The following is a 20,962-nucleotide window of genomic DNA, read 5'->3' on the forward strand; positions in this document are numbered from 1 at the left end:
ACCTCCTCCAAGAGATGCTGGAGTAAAATGCTTTAGGACCAACTTGCTAAATTGAACTGATGCATATATTTAGAACTAGCAGCACAAACTTTTCAGTTCTCTTGGCTAGAAATTCCCACTTTCTGTTTCAAGAATGTGTATCTTGTTTTGTCAGATAGGAATGTTATAAGATCATAGCATGTTACAGCTGGAAGGGACATCTAGTTAAACTCCTTCATGTAAAATGTTGTGAAAGCCAAAGCCTGGAAAAAGTAAAGTGACTTGTCCAAGGTGCCACAGCAAACTAATGGCAAAGTTAGGACTAGAATCCAGATGAGTTTCACAGTCTACAGTTCTTTTCTGCTATCGTGCTGTCTTTTGATAAAGCAGGAAAGGGAGGAGGAAGTTTGGTATAGTAGAAAAAAGCCCTGGACTATGAGTCATTTCATTTCCTCATCTTTAATTCGAGGAGAGTTTAACAGACTGGATGGTATTGGGTACATGATTCAAGACCCATAGATTTGAAATTAAATATTTATTGGGTAAATTATACATGAAATGAATGTTCCTGCTAATTTGTGTGGATTATACATATACCTACTAAAGGCTGGCACTGAAACATGTTATAAAATTAAATGTGACATTTTGAGCATTCTTTATTTTTGTGTTGGCAACCAAAATATTTGTATTTTGGCTATACTTTTAATCAGCTATACATATACATATATCCCCATATCTCTTCCCTCTTGCATCTCCCTCCCTCCCACCCTCCCTATCCCACCCCTCTAGGTGGTCACAAAGCACCGAGCTGATCTCCCTGGAGTCACAGTATATTATTTTAGATTGGAGTAATGACAAAACCTTGATTTTTAAGTTATGAGAACTGAGATCAAGCTGCCCCAAAGAATTGTTTGGTCTGAAAAATAAAAACTTGCATAGCTGCCTTTGTTGAAAACTCAGCTTCTCACTTAGGCATCAGAAACATTTCTCTCTGAATTGAAAAGTGATACAAGTTTCAATTAAAAAGGTATTTGTGTGCTATGGGTTACTTAAGGAAAGAGTCCTTAAAAATGGCTGTTCATGGGTTGGCATTTAAGCATAAATTGTATTTAATCATGGATTATATTTGATTGCTATTGGCTTTGTGGATGATAGAAATATATTTACATATGCTGTTTTATCACACCCATGTAGCATCATACAGAAGTGGGGGGAAAACCTTCCACATATTAATTAGTAAATTCAAGCTCTAAATTTAGTGGCCTCAAACTGTCAGTTTGGTGACCCATTGAGGTGGGACAGTCCGAACCAGTACTGCAATTTGGGGGCTCAATTTGAATCTGTACAAACTCCTGTAAACTGAAAACTTTATTCTGTTCTTATGATAACCTACTTCATAAAATAGGGTAGATAAAATTTGATCTTTAAAAATATTAAAAACCTAGATTTAGGATGTTGACCATTCGGTGGTGATCCTACAGAACAAAAAATAACTTCTAATTGTTGATATTTGAGACTTGTGTAACCTTTACATTACATGACAATCCATGTGTTCTCTTTGGTTCATTGTTTCGATTTTGACAAAGTCAGGTGAATTTGCCGGGCAAGCACCTTGAAGAGGCTGTTTGTTTCCTCCTCACACTCTGCCTGCAGTTCTGGTAATTACTTCCTGGGGTATGGAGGAAAGGAGTGGTGGTGGTGGTGGTGGTGGAGGAGGTGATGGAGATGGAGTAGGTGGTGAAGGTAGCCCCAGCAGCCAAGATAGAGAGACCAGGTTCTAAGGCTGCTTCTGGGGCATGGGTAACTGAGACCAGACAAATCATACTATTTAGCATTGTTTTAGGTACATGCCTACACAGTGAATTAAACAACCCTTTCTGTAAGAGATTAATAGCCTATAAGAATTACCTCAAACAAAATTTAAAGTAATAAAAATTGTAGGTATTTAACCTGAATTGATAATTAACCTACATTTGTTTTCTACCCAGAGCTAAGCTAATTTCTACAAACTTTCACAAGGTTTATTCCCCCCTAGCTGTCAGATGTTATTCTGCTAACAAGCTAAACCTTTAATTGGGTGCTTTCCTTACTCTTCAGAGCAGAACCTTATCTATTCTCTTATTTCAAACTGTGCAGTCTTTGTGTTAGTCTGTCATCTCGTGATTCAAGATTGTGGAAAAAGCACATAAGACATAATGTGGGCCTCATACCTGATGGCAACCCCAATGTTTTTCCCCATTCAGTATACAAATTTATCTTGGTTACTATACCAACCAACTTATCAGTTATTCTTCTAGCTCTTTTGCCTTCTCAGATACTAGGATTACCATATAATCAGGTTCTGCTAAAGCTCTTCAGGTCTTAGCATTTTATTACTAGCTGCAGCTGTCTGGCAGTTTACAGCTTGGCATTCCATTAGTGTCAGTCGGTTTTAAGTCCACAAAACCTTTTTGTCTCCAAACATTTTAAACATACAGAATTTAACAGTAACATGTTTAGGCAACATTTTTCTCATACTAATTTTCTCAGTTCCATTGTTAGTCATTGTCTTGAAGATTGAATGCATTACATCACTGGCATCCAGTGGCCATCCATTTGTCATATCAGCTAGAATAAACTTCAAGATCAAGAGTGACCATTTAAGAAATATATGCAAATGTGAAGTGACTTAAAAGTACCTTGATTCATCAGCAACTACCAAATAAATAATCTGGCCTCTAACAAAAATGATTTCTGTAGGTTGTAGAAAGAATGTTTGGACCTTTCATTCTAATTTGAGAAAACAGTTTAGAAATTTAATAGGAAAGGTTATCTTTCTTTTGCAGCCTTTGAATAAACGGGAAAAGAAAGGTAAAGACTGCATAGTTGTATGGGTCTTTATTATGTCCTTCTGTCTTTTTTTTTGGCAATACGCGGGCCTCTCACTGTTGTGGCCTCTCCCGTTGCGGAGCACAGGCTCTGGACGCGCAGGCTTAGTGGCCATGGCTCATGGGCCCAGCTGCTCTGCGGCATGTGGGATCTTCCCGGACCGCGGCATGAACCAGTGTCCCCTGCATCGGCAGGCGGACTCTCAACCACTGCGCCACCAGGGAAGCCCGTGTCCTTCTATTTTTTTATCTCTTAAAAACTTCAGAATTCAAACAACTAAAATAGTTTTAAGTTATATATATGTTTGTTTTGCTAAAAATAAGGATGTTGAAGAAATATTTAGGATATATAAACTGGTAGTTTATATATTAGTGTTTGTGTTAATGTTTGGTGCTCACGCTTGTTAATATTGTATGGTATAGTAATAACTTCTAAATATGCATAATTAATCTCAGTTTAACTGAGGTGGTTAATCTTTTAGTCATTTAGCCAATATTGGTATCCGTTTCTGTACACAACTATAACGTAAGTAATTGTTACAGCTACTGCTTTGGGCAGCACAGATCTAGAATGTCTGTCACCACAGGACGTTCCTGGGGAGTGCTGCTGATGCCTCCTGGTGGGGGTGGCTGGAGAGATGCAAGTTGGGCTATGTTGGCTATCCCTGTCTAAAAGGCAGGCAAGAAGATATTGGAACCGCTGTCTGCATTTTATGCCATGTTTCGCCAGGAACTCAGTCTGTTTTGTTTTACCAAACCTCGAGCTGGAGCACATGGTTCGGGCAAGGATAGTTCTTACATATTTGTAAATTGATTTATAGCAGTCTTAAAAGACATAAAAAGTGAAACCACATTTGGTTAAGCATTTAAAATATATATATATCAAAGTAGAATTCTCTTAAGATATTGTGTGTACTTTTCAAAAAGTGTTTGTCTTTCTGAATTAGAATATTATGTAGTGAGCTTGTAAGTTTGTGAAATGATTAAATTAAAATTTCCTGGCTTGAATTTTTATTTAAATCATATTCGAATGGTTTCATTTTAATATTAGTTTATCCTATTCAGAACTCTGGTTACCAAATTCTGAGGATGCCCCAAGGAGAACTTTATTTTCATTGTATAAATAGGCTTAAGAGCAGAAAAGGTTTTACTTTATCCGCAGGATCCTAATCCTTAAAATTTTTAAAAAGAAGGGGGAGGGGAGGATAAAATTTTTTTCAAAAAGGGCCAAGGATGAAGCATAAAAGTTTTGGAAACTACTGACAGAAAACTTTAACAATGTTTTCCAGTAGGCAGCCTGTACAGAGCAACCCATACCTGTTTAAAACCTACTTGACCACTCACTACTAATTGTAATAGACTATTCCAGTACAGACTCACTGAACCATGGGCATTCTTATGAACCACAGGTCAAGCTCTCTAGAGGACCAATAAATAGAATATAGAGCTGTATTCAAACCCACTTTCTCAGAAGCAGGCATCCTGGTTACTAAGTAGGCTCAAGAGAAGAGGTAGGAGTGTTCTTTCTGGCATTGCTCTTGAACTGGAAAGACTAGCCATGGATGAACTTAATGTCCATAGTCCTCTTTTAAATTTGTTCCTGCAAGTCTTTATTTAAATTGGGAGACTGAGGAAATTATCTTTCTAGTTATTAGCAGTACTATTAACAATTTGTGTGGTTTTTTAAAAAATCATTATTTTAAAATACACCTATCTACCCAAATGGCAGGTGGTTTGAAGGTTTCCTCCCAACCCCAATTCCACCCCATTCACCCCCAGCTTTCTCCTTCCTAGCTTACCTCAAAGACATTAGTACAGAGATTCCCCAGCATAATGACTTGCTGTTCCTTACAACTGAGAAGGAACAGTGATGGATGAAATATAATGAATGGGTGGGTCTTTGGGAAGGAATAAGGGAAAGATTGGTTAAATTGGATATAGCAGATGCATTGGTAAGTGGGATTGGTTAGTGTCACAGGTGGGGTAGGTCATTGGATTAGCAGAAGATAGGTGAGCGGAATGAATAGGTAGTTTGATAAAACTAGTACCTTTGTGAGTGAAAGTGAGTGGGTTTGTCAATATTTTGCAATTGGTATTTTATCTTTATTGGATTGGCTTTAGAGATTAAGGCTAATGACTGAGATCAGTCTTTTTTCCTTTAAGTGAACTTTACTATGCCTATTTTTATCCCAGGTCATAGCTCCTGGTTGTTGACTTTTAACCTTTGCCTTACTTCCCGGCGTAGAGAGGAGACGTCTGCAGTTGATGTGTAGCAGCTACAAAAGGTTTACGTGGCGATAGGATGCTCTATGGTGTTCCGCTTCTCTTCACAATCTCTTCTACTTTTGAACTTCCTGGTTCTCTGAAATCTTCACTCCCTTCCCCCATCCCTATACAGTTCCTATAAGAGTGAAGGGAGGAAATGGAGGGGGCTGAGACAAGGACAGTGGTTTGGATTTATGGGACCTTTATAACTTGGGGACATCCTGTACTCAGTAAATATTAAGTGTTAACAGTGAAGCCTTGGGAAGTGTTGCCAGTTATCCTGCAGTCATATCAATTCCTTGTTACCAACTTTCTTTTTTCCAGGAATGAATGTATTCCCAATAAGAAAGAAATAATATAGTACTGCATGTTGTTAAACATGCAGAGAATGGTAATGCCATACTCTCGATTAATGTTGGGCATTCATTTTCAAAGTACTTTTATTTACATTATCTCTTCTGATTTATCCTGCAATTCTGTAATATAGGACAATTTTTGTGAGCTAGGTAGGGCAGTTATTATGCTAATTCTGCAAATAAAAAAACAGCTCAGCATAAATGGGGGTCAGCCAGCAAAAGTGGAATTTCACTAATTTGTGGTAATTAGATGATGGTTTTGAATGGAGATGTAAAACATTAGGTTCCTCCCACTTCACTTTTCTAAACTATAAACATTTTTTGATGTTATATTTTAAATGTGAATTATTAGAATGATGAGGCTGACTCTCCTGCCATTTGGGTATGTATAATTCACTGTTGAAAACAACAAAAAGCAGTATTTTTTATGCTTTTCTTTTTAAGCTTTGACGGAATTGATTATGGTATGGTAGCTAGGTCAGAAAATGACCTTGCTACTGAAAGAGCTGGAATCCCAGACACTGCTAACTTCATTTCAAAAGGTATGTTCTTTGTTCCTAAGGGGAAAACCCCTCAAGATGTGAGAAACTGCTGATTTGGGCTTCTGTGCCTCATCAAAAAGTCTTGAGCACAGATTTTTTTTTTTCTGTAATTGTTTTGTAGATTGTTGTCAGTTGTTTAGTTACGCCACATTTTTTTTCCTTTTTTTTTTTTTTGCTGTATAACTCTGATTCATATTTTTGGCTACAAGCCACTAATTGGAAACACAATGTTTCTTTATTTTTTTTCCCTTCCCCTTCAAAGATATTTTCTAGCAGTCACAATGAATGCATGTGGGAGTTTTTAATATTTTCCAGCTAATCAGACCTCTTTTGGCTATCAAATTAATGGGAAAAATACATTCCTAGTAGCTAATTAGAAAAATTACATTCTCAGTAATTACTATGTAAGATGTAAATAAGGATGAATAATCTCTTTAATAATAAACTTGGCCTACAGATTGTTTTATGTAGGTAAGCATTCTGGGTAATTTGAGATTTTTCTAGAATATTTATGAAGTTTTTAATACATGTTAAAGAATGCAGAAGTAGAAATTCAGATACATAAAGCATAGAAGTAGAATTTATAACCTAAAGTGCTTAATTACTGAAATATGTCCAATTTTCTATTATTCATGATATTGAGGGAAAACATGAATAATTAAATGTTACCAGTTACACCAAAACCTCAGCTCAGTCATTAGTTTACAACTTCCTTTCCCATCAAACCTTTTATCAGAGATAACAGTAATTTTTTTCCTGTAATTTAAAAAACAAAATAAATGGTTTAGTTGGAATTTTTGTTCCTCTGCCCATCTTTGGTGATAAGTAGTGAACTCAAAAGGAGAAAAGCAAAGAATCTCAAAGTCTGAATAATCAGTTCATTGATAATAGAATTGATTTATTTAAATTTTTTAAAAAGGGGGGTTGTGACAGGTTCTCCCTTGGTGGCGCAGTGGTTAAGAACCTACCTGCCTACACATGGGACACGGGTTCAGTCCTTGGTCCAGAAAGATCCCACATGCCGTGGAGCAGCTAAGCCCGTGCGCCACAACTACTGAGCCTGCACTCTAGAGCCCCTGAGTCACAACTACTGAAGCTGGCGTGTACGCCGCAACTACTGAGCCTACACGCTGCAACTGCTGAAATCCCACACGCTCTAGAGCCCATGTGCTGCAACTACTGAAGCCCACGTGTCTAGAGCCCGTGCTCCGCATCAAGAGAAGCCACCACCACAAGAAGCCCGTGTACCACAACGAAGAGTAGCCCCCTCTCGCCACAACTAGAGAGAGTCCACAGACAGCAACAAAGATCCAACGCAACCAAAAATAAATAGAAATTTTTAAAAAAGATTAGCACATCATTGGATGTTTTAGATAACTTACAAAATCATATTAGCACGTTAACTTGATAAAGCTTCTGTAAAGTGGCCTGTAGCCCAACATCTTGTTTACTTTTTAAAAAGTAAGTTACGAAGTGATTTAGGATAATTGCATTAGTATTGACTTTTCCAGACAGTCATAAATTTAGTTATCTGTTTCTGTTGCAATTTTACTAGAAATTATTTTAAATCATTAATAGATGTGACTTTCATCTAACCCACTTTGACAAATTGGGACATTGTGATATAGCTACCCTACCCTGGAGTTACTGCTTGAATGTGGGTATTTATTGAATGATTGTAAACGTGAAGGGTAGAATGGTTTTAGTTTAGAATTCTTGAGTAGGCCCAGGGAGCTGATATATTTTTCTGTTTATTTTGTCAATAAATAGATTATCAAGCTGTTCTTTCAGGAATATGGCGTAAAACTACATGAATTACATAAATCAGTTTGGAAAAATCAGCTTGTCATTTTAGACAAGATAAAGGTGCTTAAGTTCTACTTTAAGTTTTAATTACTTTCTATATGACTAGAGTTATATTTCATTATAAAGTTTCTTTTGATTTCATTATAGATCACTTAAAAATGTTGCCACAAAACCTATATTGAGAAAACAGAGCCATTGTGCCAAATTTTCTCTCCATCTGTTTCTATTAATATCAATGGTAAAATAGTCATTAGGTATTTTAGACATATTCTGCTTCTTGGCTTTCATAGTATTTAAAACCTAAAATGGTCTTTCAAAGGATAATAAAAGTAGTAATTCACATCTTGAGGATTCAGTTAATTCCCTATTAGATAACTGTCATAACTATATTCTCCATTTTTTGTTAATCTTGTTAATAAACCAGTATTGCCATGTATCAAGGGAAACCCCCTTCTGTGGGGGGTTTTATGCTTAGCATGTAATCTAGTAAAACTTGCCATAACAATGTAACTAATTAATAAATACATTCATTAATGATATATACGCATCAGTATATACATTTTAATTCCAGTGAACGATGCTGCATACCAAATTTTTAAAAATTATGCACCTAGAGCAAGATTTAAAAAATAAAACGGTATCTTATTCTCTAAATTTGAACTGTTCTTAATTTTTCTTCAACCTGAGGTTTGGTTCTGTTTTTGATTTTTGCTTTGTTTTTGTTGTTTTCCTGCCTGGCCTAAGTGGGGGAAGAAATCCTCATGTCAGTGTTTTGTGAGCACCAGAACCTTTCTGATTACTAGTTTAGACTTAGCACTTTTGTGTTGGTCTTAGTTTGCCATCAGATCTTCCTATTTCAGTTTGCTGGACTTTAGAAATCAAAACCCTTTAATTACCTGCTTATTTTAATGACTAGCTAGGGCCTTATCTGCACTCACCTCCTGTTCACCTCAAGGACCTTAGAATCCCAAACCTTTGTACAGGCAAGCTGTTCTTTGCTCTCCTTGATTCAGTTTGTTGATGTACTGCTTAAGCTTATCTTACTTTTATAGTTTCCTGATGGCAAAGGCAAAAAGAGGTGGATAAAAACAAAATCAAGCTATAGGACAATTTTCTGTTAAGCCCTTGGTAGTCACCTTCTATAAGAAAAATGATTTGCCAAGCCACCAGCTTTATTCCAGCTGACTCACTCTATGCGTCCTCCTTCCATGTCATTACTCTTTTTTACCTCCTTAGGAGTCTGTCAGGAATTTTGCAACCTGACAAGAGGCTTCTTCAGAGCCAACCATCTTTTTTTCCTCAGAACCTAAAATGTGAGTCCTCTTACTGACAAAAAAAGAAAAGAAGACCTCGTTAGTCCATTTTTCTGTGTGTTGCCCAATTGTTTTGGTATATTCTTTTCGCCCAGTATAATGAGTAGTCTGGAAATGGAAATGTTAAATGTGAGATCACTCTTATATTTTGTGTAGTGGGTCTTTGAGTTCCTACTTGTTTAGTTGACTATGAAGCAGGCGGCAAATGTAGCTTTAGTCTGCACATTCCTTCCACCCTGTTCTCAGAAGGCTTACAGGTTGTGTTTGTTTGTTTTTCAGATAACCCTCAGGTAAGAGGTAAGAGAAACACCAAACCCAAAAGACAGAAGGATCTGTCTATAGCTAAAGGGCGAGAAACTAGAGGTAGGATGGCTTATGGGATCTGACTCTTTGAAACTACAGAAATTCAGTGTTCTTTTTTAAAGTAGACTTAAGCACTGATTACCCTAAAGCCATAGTGCATGAGTGATGAAGATGGAAAAGATGATTCAATGATTGCCTGGAGAGAAACCGCTCGCTGAAGCTCTGAAAAACCAAGTTAGACTATTACAGTAGTCAGCCATGTTTATACCTGATTTCAAAATGTGGGTTTTGCAGTAAGACAGGCAAGGAAATGCAACTGGCTTCTATTTGGGGAATCTAATCTGTACGGGTTCTTAATACACACTTGTATTGACTGCCATTCAAATTGAGGAGCCATTAGTGCTTCAGGTTGTGGGAGGATGTTGAGACAATTGAAAAGCAAGTTCTACCTCATATTGTAGAAAGCTCATCAGTTTTATTGAAAAAGAACGTATCTGAAATATTTCTGATATCCCTTTTATAAAGTGAAGTGTCCTAAAATGACTTTGTAAATACAGTAACCGGATCCATTTTTAATGACAACATAGTTTTAATTGATATTTATCCAGAAAGTTGGCTGTTGATCTTTATTTGACCTATATAGGTTAACTTCATTTTTAACACAAATGAAGACAAATGATATAAATATCTTTATAAATAATGGTTATAAGTCAGTTTACATATCTAGAGATTTATCAGTTTGTTACAGTAGCCATCTTGTTTTTGTTTTTTTGAGGGGTTCAATCTAAGCCAAAATAATGAAGCTGTTAATAGACCTTACTACTCTGTTTCACTGTTTTTGAAAAATGTACATAATAGCATATATACAGTATTTGCATTTGGGCATATCCACTGAATGCATTGTCTGGAAAAGCTTTGACTAAATTCACACATGTGCAATTTTTTTCCACAGTCAGTGAATGCTGTTGAATACTTAGATTAATATTTATACAATGACATTGGCCATACAATTCCTCCCACTTTGTCCCATTATCACACACGAACAGATCATAGAATTAATTGTCCACCTAATTATTTTAGGGGTAGGGTAGAGTTGCCAGATAAAATACAGGACTCCCAGTTAAATCCCAATTTCAGATAAACATACTAAAAATAGATTTGTTGTTTATCTGAAATTGGAATTTAACTGAGCAGCCTATATTTATGTTTGCTAAATCTGGCAACCCTAGGTGGGGGAGAAGCAAAAGGAGACTAGTAGGTATGGGCACAGTTGTGAGACTTAAATACAACTGAGTATGCAGTGACAAGGATCGCCTTTTACTCTGATTGGGAATACCGGGATTTTTGAGTGCAATGTTAATTTTAAGAGTCCAACTCTTTTTTTCTTTGTAAGTGCATTCCTGAAAACAAAGCTCAGAAATAACAAAACTTAACAATATATCGTTTAGAGATACATGGCATTTTAAAAATAAAAAAGTAAGGGAACAATAAGTCAAATCTGGGCTAGTGGTTCCCTCTAAGGCAAAAGCAGCAGAATAGGGCAGACAGTAGCTTCCCTGGTCTTGACGCTGTTCTCATTCTCAGGTGACCTAGTGAGTCACAGTTCATTTTATTTGTTGTGCTTCATAATTACATGTATCTGCTACATTATACTCTTGTACATATCAAATATAGAATAACAGTTTAAAAGTTAAAACATAGGCTTCAGTGAGAATATTAGCCTATATGGAAAGTTTCACTGCTTGTACTTTCCAAAATAAATCCAAAATCCAAAAGGTAAAGAGGCGTTCATTTCTCTCTTCTCTGGGTTAGCCATCCTTAGTTCTTTATATCATTCTACTCAGTTTCTGGAACATTCACCAAATTGGTTTCTGTCTTTTGGATATGTTCTGTTTTTTCAGTGTTTCTTTTAAAATGTATCCCAACGATACACGATATTCTAAAGCGTGCTCTTATCTATCAGTGGGAAGTAGAGTAGAATTTACCACTCCCCTTGCCCTGGACATAATAGTTCTGTTAATTCAGCCTAAGATCACACTAGCTCTTTCAGTAGTCATATCACAGCCTTTACTGTCTGAGCAATCAACAAAAATACCTAAATGTTTTCACATGATTTGTTGTTAAGTCATATCTCCCCAATCATGCATTTTACATTTATCCCTATTACATTACATTCTGTTAAGATTTGGCCCATCCTTCTAACTTGTTGAAATATTTTTGGATACTGTCAGCCAGTATATTCCTTATCCCTCCAACTTTGTGCCAACTGTAAATTTGGTAGATATACCATCAGTTTCCTCATTCAAGACATTCAAATGTCAAGTGGGACAGAACATCAAGTAGGATAGAGTACAATAAAAATTATTTACTGTTTCCTTATGGTTTTTCATTGATTCATTAATCACACCTTGAGTAATGTTCAACCAGTTACAAACCCACCTAAGTGTATTCTAGCCTACATCTCTTTGTTGTCTAAAAGGATATCATGAGAGAATTATAAAATTAGTGCGTAGATCCAGATTTTTTTTGTGTGTACGGTATTCCCTTTATATTCTAGGCCAGTAACCCTATCAAAAAAGGAAATTAGGTTAATCTTGCATGTTTGGCTTTCTGTGAGTGCTTACTGACTCTTAAATGAGTATCTTTTCCCCACGCCTAGGGCCCTAAAACCATTTCACAATGTGTTTAAGAATTTTGCTTGACATTGACATCAAGTGAATCTGTTTATAGTTTGTAGCATCTACCTACTTTCCAGTGTTGACTACCAGAGTTTTCCTTAACATCCTTTTCCATCTCTCTGATTCTTCAGAGGTTTTAGAGATTGAACTCTATAAATTCTCAGAGTATGCTGGGATATAATTTGGGACAGGAGAACTGAAATCATTTACAGTAGCTAGGTACTTTTATCTCCTTGAATGCGTTGGGATTCAATTTCCTCATTCTATAATTTGTTTTTCCCTTTCTGGTTTAACTATCAGTAATCTTAATTGGAAAAAAAAGAATTGATGCAGGCTTTTACTTTATATTATTCATCCACATATATCCAGACTGCAGTTTCTTTTTGTTGTTCCGAATATAAATTAAAATAATGAAAAACTCTGTCTCTGGTATTTTTTTAAATCCTCGCACATTTTGAGCACCAGTCTTTTCTGATACTGTTCTTATAGGTTTTTGTACTTTTCCTTGGATGTGTGCCCATTCCATCCCTCCCATCTCTTCTGCATGTTCTCCTTTAAAATACTTCTTTTGACATGTCACCATGGAGATGCAATCAACGAAATTCAGACAATGAGAAATTCTAGGGGATGAACAACCTAGTGTCTTTGTTTAAGACTTTTTTTTAAGAGCAGTTTTAGGTTCACAGCAAAATTGAGGGGAAGGTACAGAGATTTCCCATATACCCCTTCCCCACACACATGTATAGCCTCCCCCATTATCAACGTCTCCCATCAGAGTGATACATTTGTTACAATTGATGAACCTACACTGACACATCCATAATCACCCAAAGTCCATAGTTTACCTTAGGGTTCACTTTTGGTGTTGTAGATTCTATGGTTTTGGACAACTGCCTAATGGCATGTATCCATCATTATAGTATCATACACATTAGTTTCACTGCCCTAAAAAATCCTCTTCAGAATGAACAGCCTAGTTCCTCAACACATGAACTGCAAGAAATAAAAAAAATGAAAGGAAACCTACTCATTGAAAGAGACATATCAACTGATTATAGCACATGGACCTTATTTGGATACTGATTGAAATGGACCAACTGTAAAAAAAAAAAATTGAGACAATCTGGGAAATATGAATGTTGACTGTGTATAATAGGGAATTGTTAAATTTGATAATAGTGTTGTGGTTATGTTTTAGATATGTACTGAAATTTTTATGGGTAAAAATGAAATAGTTCCTGAGATTTGCTTCAAAATAATCTGGCAGGGGAGTGGAGGGAGGGATATTGATATTGATCACTGTTGACCATGGTCAACATGTTGTGCATGTGGGTTGATAATATTATTCTCCCAATTTTGTACATGTTTGAAATAGCCATAATTAAAACTTGGAAAAACTCCCCCAAAATATTTTTTATGATCACATACATTGTTACTAGCAGATTCAGAACTAAAACTCAGGTCTCCTGATTCCAGCTCATGTTCTTTTACTATGTAGCTAAACTTACAGCCCTTCTACTTCGAGATTGGTGTCATGGTGTCCTTTCAGTCTTTGGGACCCCCTCCCCAAGGCTTCCCTGGGGAATTTGTGGTGGCACTCCTAGATAAGTAAGGCTTTAATAAATGGCCAGTTTCATTTGACCGGCTACCTACCCATGTGAAACCAGGAAAGAATATTAGACTTATTAGGGTAAATTGACAGGCTCCATGTGTTGCTAGAATCAGCAAAGAGACTTGGGTCCTACGCCTAATTATTATTAGGCCCTTGATCTTTGCATAGGCTCTAGGAGATCAGGGCCTATGTCTGCTTTGTTCACTACTTTACACCCAGTGCCTAGCACTGTGCTGGTACGAGGTAAGCAGTAGGTAAATGTTGAATGAATGGATTAATTTAAGCTTCTTTGGCCTTATTTTCCTCACATGTAAAATGAGATAGTTGGTCTAAATTATTCTTACTTCCTTCAAACATGAAAAAATATATATTCCCTTCTTACTGATTTTTTAAAAATCCTTTTAGGACTTTGTAAAGAATTACTGTAAATGTCTTTTTAACACTGGGTAACATCATTAGGTAGAATGCTCACTTCTAACACCTGTGACAGAAAACCCACAGTTATGTTGCATCAAAATCTCTTAAAAATAGCCTACTGCTATGCATCTTCTGTTGGATTGATTTTATTTCTATTAAGTAAATGAATACTGTTCTCAACATTACTAAATTAAAGAGTCAGGTTTAGCAAGTTCCAAACTCAAGCTAAGAGGGTTATTAATAAAATGTTGCATCGCTTGCATATTTTTACTTTTCACTGAAATTGTATTGAATGCAGTATTATTATGTCAGAGTTTATAAAGGATTTGACATTTTGCTTCCTCTGGAAACTTAGTGAGTAACTTTTGGATAAGCTGTAATTATTGTCATCAGATCCAAATCCCAGTGATTAGCACCTACCTTTGGAAGTAATGACCTTATTATTCTAATGAAATTTTACCTTAGGTGTCTGAAAGTTATCACTGGATCAGGTCAGAGTTTATAAAAGAAAAAATAATTCCTATACTGCCCTGCAAAGTGACCAGAGCAATGTTTTGATGCCATGTAACATTTTAAAAATAATGAATGTTGTGTAGATACTAAAGTGCATTGGTACTGAACACAAATACCCTAGATGCAAAAGGAAAAAAAACTACTATAATTAAAATGCTAAATGGACAGGGACCGGAGAAAGCTTCAGTCACACATTATTTTATACTGAAATATGAGGTTCGTTAGTATAAACTCAACATAGCGAGTGCATGAAAATAACTTTCTTACAGAAAACAGGATATAATGAATTAAAATATTCTATCTGTATAAGTTGCTGAAATACTAACCTTAAAATTGCTTTTATATTCAAAACCTGAGTGCAAGCCACACTAAAAATAAGTATTTGATCTATAAGCCATGTGGGTTTTTGTTTGTTTGTTTGTTAGTAGAATACCAATACTTGTTTAACTTAGACTTTATTTTGGAGCTGTTTCAGAAATTGTTTTTCATGTTTAAGTTTAATAATATCATTGATAGACATTGTCTTCAATTTCAGAAACTATGCTGCAAAATCAAAGATTTACTGCATTTTTAATTAGTGTGAATATGTTGAAAGGTTTTTTTTTAATGCTATTAGGTGATGAAGGAAGTTTCTCCCATTAAAGTTATATTTTTGTTCAGCTTTGTTAGAAGCACATTTCTTATTTCAATGAAGCTTTGTTAATCATATATTTAAATGTGTCAAAAATACTTGATTTTAAAATATCCTATAATAAAAACTTTTGGAATGAAAATTGAACTTTTGAAGTTCTCATTTTGGTTTGTAAAGGTTTTGTTAAAGTGAGATAAACTGCCAATACTTAAATATATCTACCTGTTAACTTCAGTTTTCTTATAGATCTCTCACTTGTGTGGGGTGTAATAAAAGTTATTTTATGTGCTTTTTATGGGAAAAATGTGGGCTTTTTATGGGGAAAATTACTGACCTTAACCTTTGAACAGGAGGAATCTAATATTTAGTATCTACAGAAAATTTTGAAAGAATATTTTTCTAGTAAACTAGATGTATCAGAGTATTACTGGACATTTCTGGATGTGTGTGTGTGCGCTGGATTATGTCCATGTTTCCTATAATATATCTCAAATTTAAGGGAAGTCAAAGGTATAAAATTTAGATCATTAATCATGGTATAAAAATTACATCTTCACTCCCAAACTAATGAAGGGTCTTAAAATAAACTTCCCTAAAGTTACAGAAACTCTGAAAACCCTTGCTTAAAGGTCTTGCCCCTAGTTGGTTGGGAAAGCCAAGAGTAGAACTTAATTTTCTTGACCTAGTCCCCTATTTCTCCTGTCCCCAAACTCCAACATGAATAGCTATTTTCTTTAGGTACATAATCACTCTGAAATAGTATGTTATTATCTCTACTTTGAAGTTAGAGACTGAGTTATGGAGAAGAGTTGAATGGTTGTCTGGGGAAACCCTCAGAAGCTCTGGATTCTTCCTTTACCATACAATTCCAGTTTTAAAAACCGGGTTTCCCAGCTCGATGCAGACTAGAAGCAAAAATTAGAAGGAAAGGGGGAAGAAAGCTTTTAAAGGCAGGCACATGGCCAGCTGTACGAAGTGACCACTTCTATTGAGGAGGGAGATGCAAAACTATAAAACACAGACATTCCAAGCATAGTAGCGCAGGGTCCTGTAGTGTGAAGGCAGATAAATCCCCTGTACGTTAGGGTCCGTGGAGGGCATTACTGTATTAAAATATAGTGTAGTATTTGAGCATGATAATTACTCTGAGTCAGTAAGAAAGGGAAAATTGTGTATCCTTTGTTTAAGAAGGTATTTTCAAGGGAAAGATTACTGAAACGGCAAGGCTTAGCCTATAATGTACTTATTTACAAGCTGCTTTTGAAATTTGAAATTCAAAAGTACTTAGAACACTTTCAGAAGTTTGGCACTCAAAGAGAAGCTTCATCTCTCTGGCAGTTTTATACATGGAACATTTCATTATTTTATTTCCTAGCAGTGCCAAATCAATTAGGCATTAATTGTAGTTGTTAAAGGCAGATCAGGATTCAAGCCTTTGACTTAATTAGTTTAGTACAACTCAAGAAGCAGCGCTAATTACCTTTACTTTGGTGTTCATTCATAGCACTGCTTAGAATATTCTCATAACCGTCATCTTTTAAGACCTTACACAGAAAAGAGGCAATATTGCAATATAGTTGAGAGAGTGGACCCTAGAGCCAGACTGCCAAAGGTCAAATTCTGGCCCAGTTATTCACTAGCAGTGCAATTTAAATTACCTCATCTGACCCAAGCCTCAAGTTTTTTTGTTGTGTAAAATAGGGAAGGTAATATAACTACCTCATTGGAAAGCTGTGAGGACTAAAGAAGCAAAAGCAAGTGAAGTCCTAGCACATTTTTGGCACATGCTTATTAATAAATGATGGCCATTGTATAATTATTATTACAAGGCCCCTATTAAGAACATTTCCTGTGGGAATACTAAATAATGATTTACTGTTTATTATGGTGAAATGAATTGTTTTCTCATTTTGGCACATGATACAAATCGTTTTAGCCAACTTTGCAAGTTATAAATATGCTTTCACTTTTTACTAGATGCTAATGTTCTATAAATGGATGAAAAAATGTATCACAAAATGTATCTTACAGACTACCCTGTTAAAGACAATTTTAGGCTTAATCAGACTGGAGGAAGCTATGAAATGTTTTACTACGTACCAAGACCTTAACAACTTTGTAACATTTAAATTATGTTTTGAACATGAGTGGCTTTGTTATTAGTTTTTTGTTTAATGACATCACAAAATGCAAGCAGGATCCCATTTTAATCACCAGCTCAGTATAATCTGGTGTTTTTCATGTTCCCTGTCGTTAAATAGCCTGGAGCTTTACAGGCTGTAGGGTATCTTTCCTGTATCCAGAAATTGGTCTCAGGCTTCCCACTACTGACAGAGTCGCTTGGAGAAACTTGGTGCACTCATTATTTGTGAGTTTCAATGGAGCAATTCAAAGCTGCTGAGGAAACTACAGCTTATTGTGTGTGCCCCATGTGCTCTCTCACTTAATCCTTATAGTAGTCCTATGAAGTGTAGATGTTTTTACCCCTTTTCCAAAGGAGGAGATTGAGGCTTGGATAAATTAAATGAATTGATCAAGATCACACATAGGGTAAATGGCAGAAGCGGTATTCAAGCAAGGTCTATCTGCACATGTTCTTTTCACTGCATTCCCTTGGCTCTCAAAAGGAAGTAATAAATTACTCTTTATAGTTTGTACACAGCTGTATGTAAAGCCCCACCAGAACCAATCTGGACTATTTCCATGTGTGTCAACAGTTGGTCTATAACTTAGATCCCGTGAATAATCAGCTCTTTATGAAACCAGTTACATACAAGAGATAAATGTGGCACCCTATTCTGTTTTTTGGACAGCTAAAAAACCTGATCAGATTTCTCAAAGTGGGAGTCATGGGGGAGGCAGATTTTCTTTTTCTTGCCTTCTCTACCTCATATGGGGGTTAAGTTTTTTGAAAAACATCTTATTTCCTCTTGTTGCTACACCTCTGTGGCAGATGATTTTTTTTTTCTTGATTGACATTCAGAATATGTGCCATATGGAAATTTGAGCCTCTTCAAGGTTTTTTGTTTTTGTTTTTAAAACTTTTGTTATTGTTTTGAGTGCACTTGTATTATTTTACACATCCTTTTTGTGAAATATTTATTCCTTTTATTAAAATTGGAATAACCTTGGTCCTAATCACCTCCGGATAAACAGGATTTTGTTACAGAGCAGTATGTTTGCCAGGGAAACCAAGTTATTGCGGATATTAAAATTTTCATTCCTGGAAATTGTCCTTTATTAACATGAAATGATATCGTCCAGGCACTGCAATTAAGTGGGCAGGCACTTAAAAGAGACTACCTTTTTTGTTTTTTAAACAAGCTTTAAAAAAACCCTAAACTGGGATTGTGTCTTAATCATCTTCCTATCTCTAGTCCCTGGTACATGGTAGATGTTCCATAAATGTTTGTTGAATAAAGGGGTTGATTTTCTGTTGAATGGCAAAAGTAATTTTTTTATCACACTGTTTTGATTAGAGGTCAAGGATTACTCAATTTGGCACATGAAGAGCATGGGAGTAGGACTCGATGCTTCTCTTGGTTCTGCCCCTAACTTAATTTGTGACTTTGGGGAAAGTCACTTAATCTCTGAGCACCTTGGTTTCTTTATCTGTAAAAAGAGGCGCTATGACTAGATGATCTTGAAGGCACCTTTCAACACAAAGTTGTATCATCTGTGATCACTGCATTTAAAAAATTTAGGAATGGCGTATGAATCATTTAAAAGCTTCTTACTGCATAACCCTGATAAGCGGCTGTAAGGGTATGTCTCTCCTTTGTGCTTTGAAGCAGATATCAAATTGTTCCTATTCGAAGAAAAATGTAAGGTGGTATGTGAAAATAATTGGTGAAAAGTTACTTTTTAAAATTATTATATCTAGAGCACTCTGTATTTAAGAATAGAGTTTTGCTCCAGTTAAAAAAAAAAAAAGAGCTGCAAACAAAAATAGGTTATCTCTCTTTAAAAGTAACGTAAATGTCTAATGCATATGAAACTTTTCATCCATACTGTAAATCAAAGAAGCACAAATTAAGACAGCAATAAGATATATTTTGCCTATCAAATTTGTAAACATTTAAAAATAACACTCATTTTTGGCAAGGGTATTAAGAAACAGGGACTCAGAGCAATGGGAGTGTATTTAAATTGGTACAACTGTTCTGGAGGGCAATTTGAGAGTTTCTCAGAATGCTGAGAAGTCTGTATACTTTTGACCTGCAATTCCACTTCTAGAGAAATTTATTTTAAAGAAATTTATCATGGAAGAGTACAAAATTTTATTCACATTAATGCTAATTATAGTGTTATATATCTAGGAAGACAAAAGATACAAACTCAAATCTCTTGGTTGTAAGGCTATGGGTCACTTTAATTTTCTTCTTTACTTTTTTATGCTTTCTACATCTTCTGTAAATGTTTTTTAAAATATGGGCTTGTCTTTAATGAGTGTATAGAAGTATTTCCCTTCTCATCTCCACTATTCAACACTTTCTTGCTTTTATTTCTGAACAGGCCTCCAGGAAAGGTTGTGATTTCAACATTAAAGGTGAGTTGTGCTTTCTGAACGTGATAAGTATATTTCTACAAATTGTATACAATTTTCATTCATTTTTCTCTTTCATGTAATTCTTCGTTTTCTGCTTTGGCTTTCTATTACTTATTTTTTGCTAAGTAATGTTATCATTGTATCTTACTCTAGGTGTGATTAGGTACTCTAGAAATACCTAATTAAATATTGTACTGTAAGGAAGGGACTATAAGTATTTTTTAGATTTCTGCTAATTTTTATTTGGTTTACAATTTTTAGAATAAAAGAACACTATAAAATACTTGTATTTGTGTGTATGTGTGTTTTTAATTGAAAAAGTAATACTTGCATGACAGAAATATGGAGTAACCAAAACACTTGTATACTTCTTATGGGCACGTGTATTGGTATCATAATTATATATAAAAATCAATCCTAGCCTTATATTCAAGCAAAGAAGTTTGATATTGAGACATTATGCCAATGAGAACCATTTTAAATACAAGAATATCACCAAACAGAACTATTTACATCAAATAGAATATATACTATATGTGTATGTTTGTGTATGGTTGTGTTTGTGTGTACGTCTGTACATATGTATGTATAATCTCAAACATGCTGTATTTTTTTTTCAGTTTCAGTGTCCCTACCTTCTATTTATATACATTGGATATTGATCTGTTTGATAAATTGTGGTGTATTCATATGGAATATTCTGTAGCAGTGGCTATGAATGAATTAGTTATACACAATAACATGGATGAATTTCAGCACCATGGTGTTGAGTGGGGAAAATAAAACAAGTCACAGGAAAATACATGTAGGAAGAGTCCATTTATATTAAGTCCAAAAGCATGCAAAACTAGAGAATATATTGTTCAGAGATACAAGCATAGTAAAACTATAAAGAACAGCAAGGGAATAATAAACACAAAGTTTAGGATATCAGTCATCTCTGAGGGGGAAAGAATGTAATGGAAATGGAGAAGGACATACAAGAGACTTGAAAGCTAATAGTAATACTGTTCTTTTTCTTAAACTGAGTACTTAAGAAAGGTTATATCATAATTCTTTATTCCTTATAGTTTATAAAAATTCTTTTATATTAACTATTTAATAAAACCGTTTTAAAAAACAACTCATGGA

At 35.3% G+C, this 20,962-nt stretch overlaps 1 protein-coding gene across 1 annotated transcript in view; it reads left to right on the forward strand.

Moving 5' to 3' along the window:
* WDR44 (WD repeat domain 44) overlaps positions 1–20,962 on the forward strand; it is a 75,651-nt gene that overhangs the window by 3,368 nt on the left and 51,321 nt on the right. Inside the window, exon 2 of the mRNA XM_024750586.1 lies at positions 19,798–19,831. Within this exon, the coding sequence (XP_024606354.1) occupies positions 19,798–19,831 (34 nt within the window). The remainder of the gene's footprint in view (positions 1–19,797; positions 19,832–20,962) is intronic.

Source organism: Neophocaena asiaeorientalis, unplaced genomic scaffold (genome assembly GCF_003031525.2).
Source record: "Neophocaena asiaeorientalis asiaeorientalis breed wild unplaced genomic scaffold, Neophocaena_asiaeorientalis_V1.1 scaffold503, whole genome shotgun sequence".
NCBI classification, from domain to species: Eukaryota; Metazoa; Chordata; class Mammalia; order Artiodactyla; family Phocoenidae; genus Neophocaena; species Neophocaena asiaeorientalis.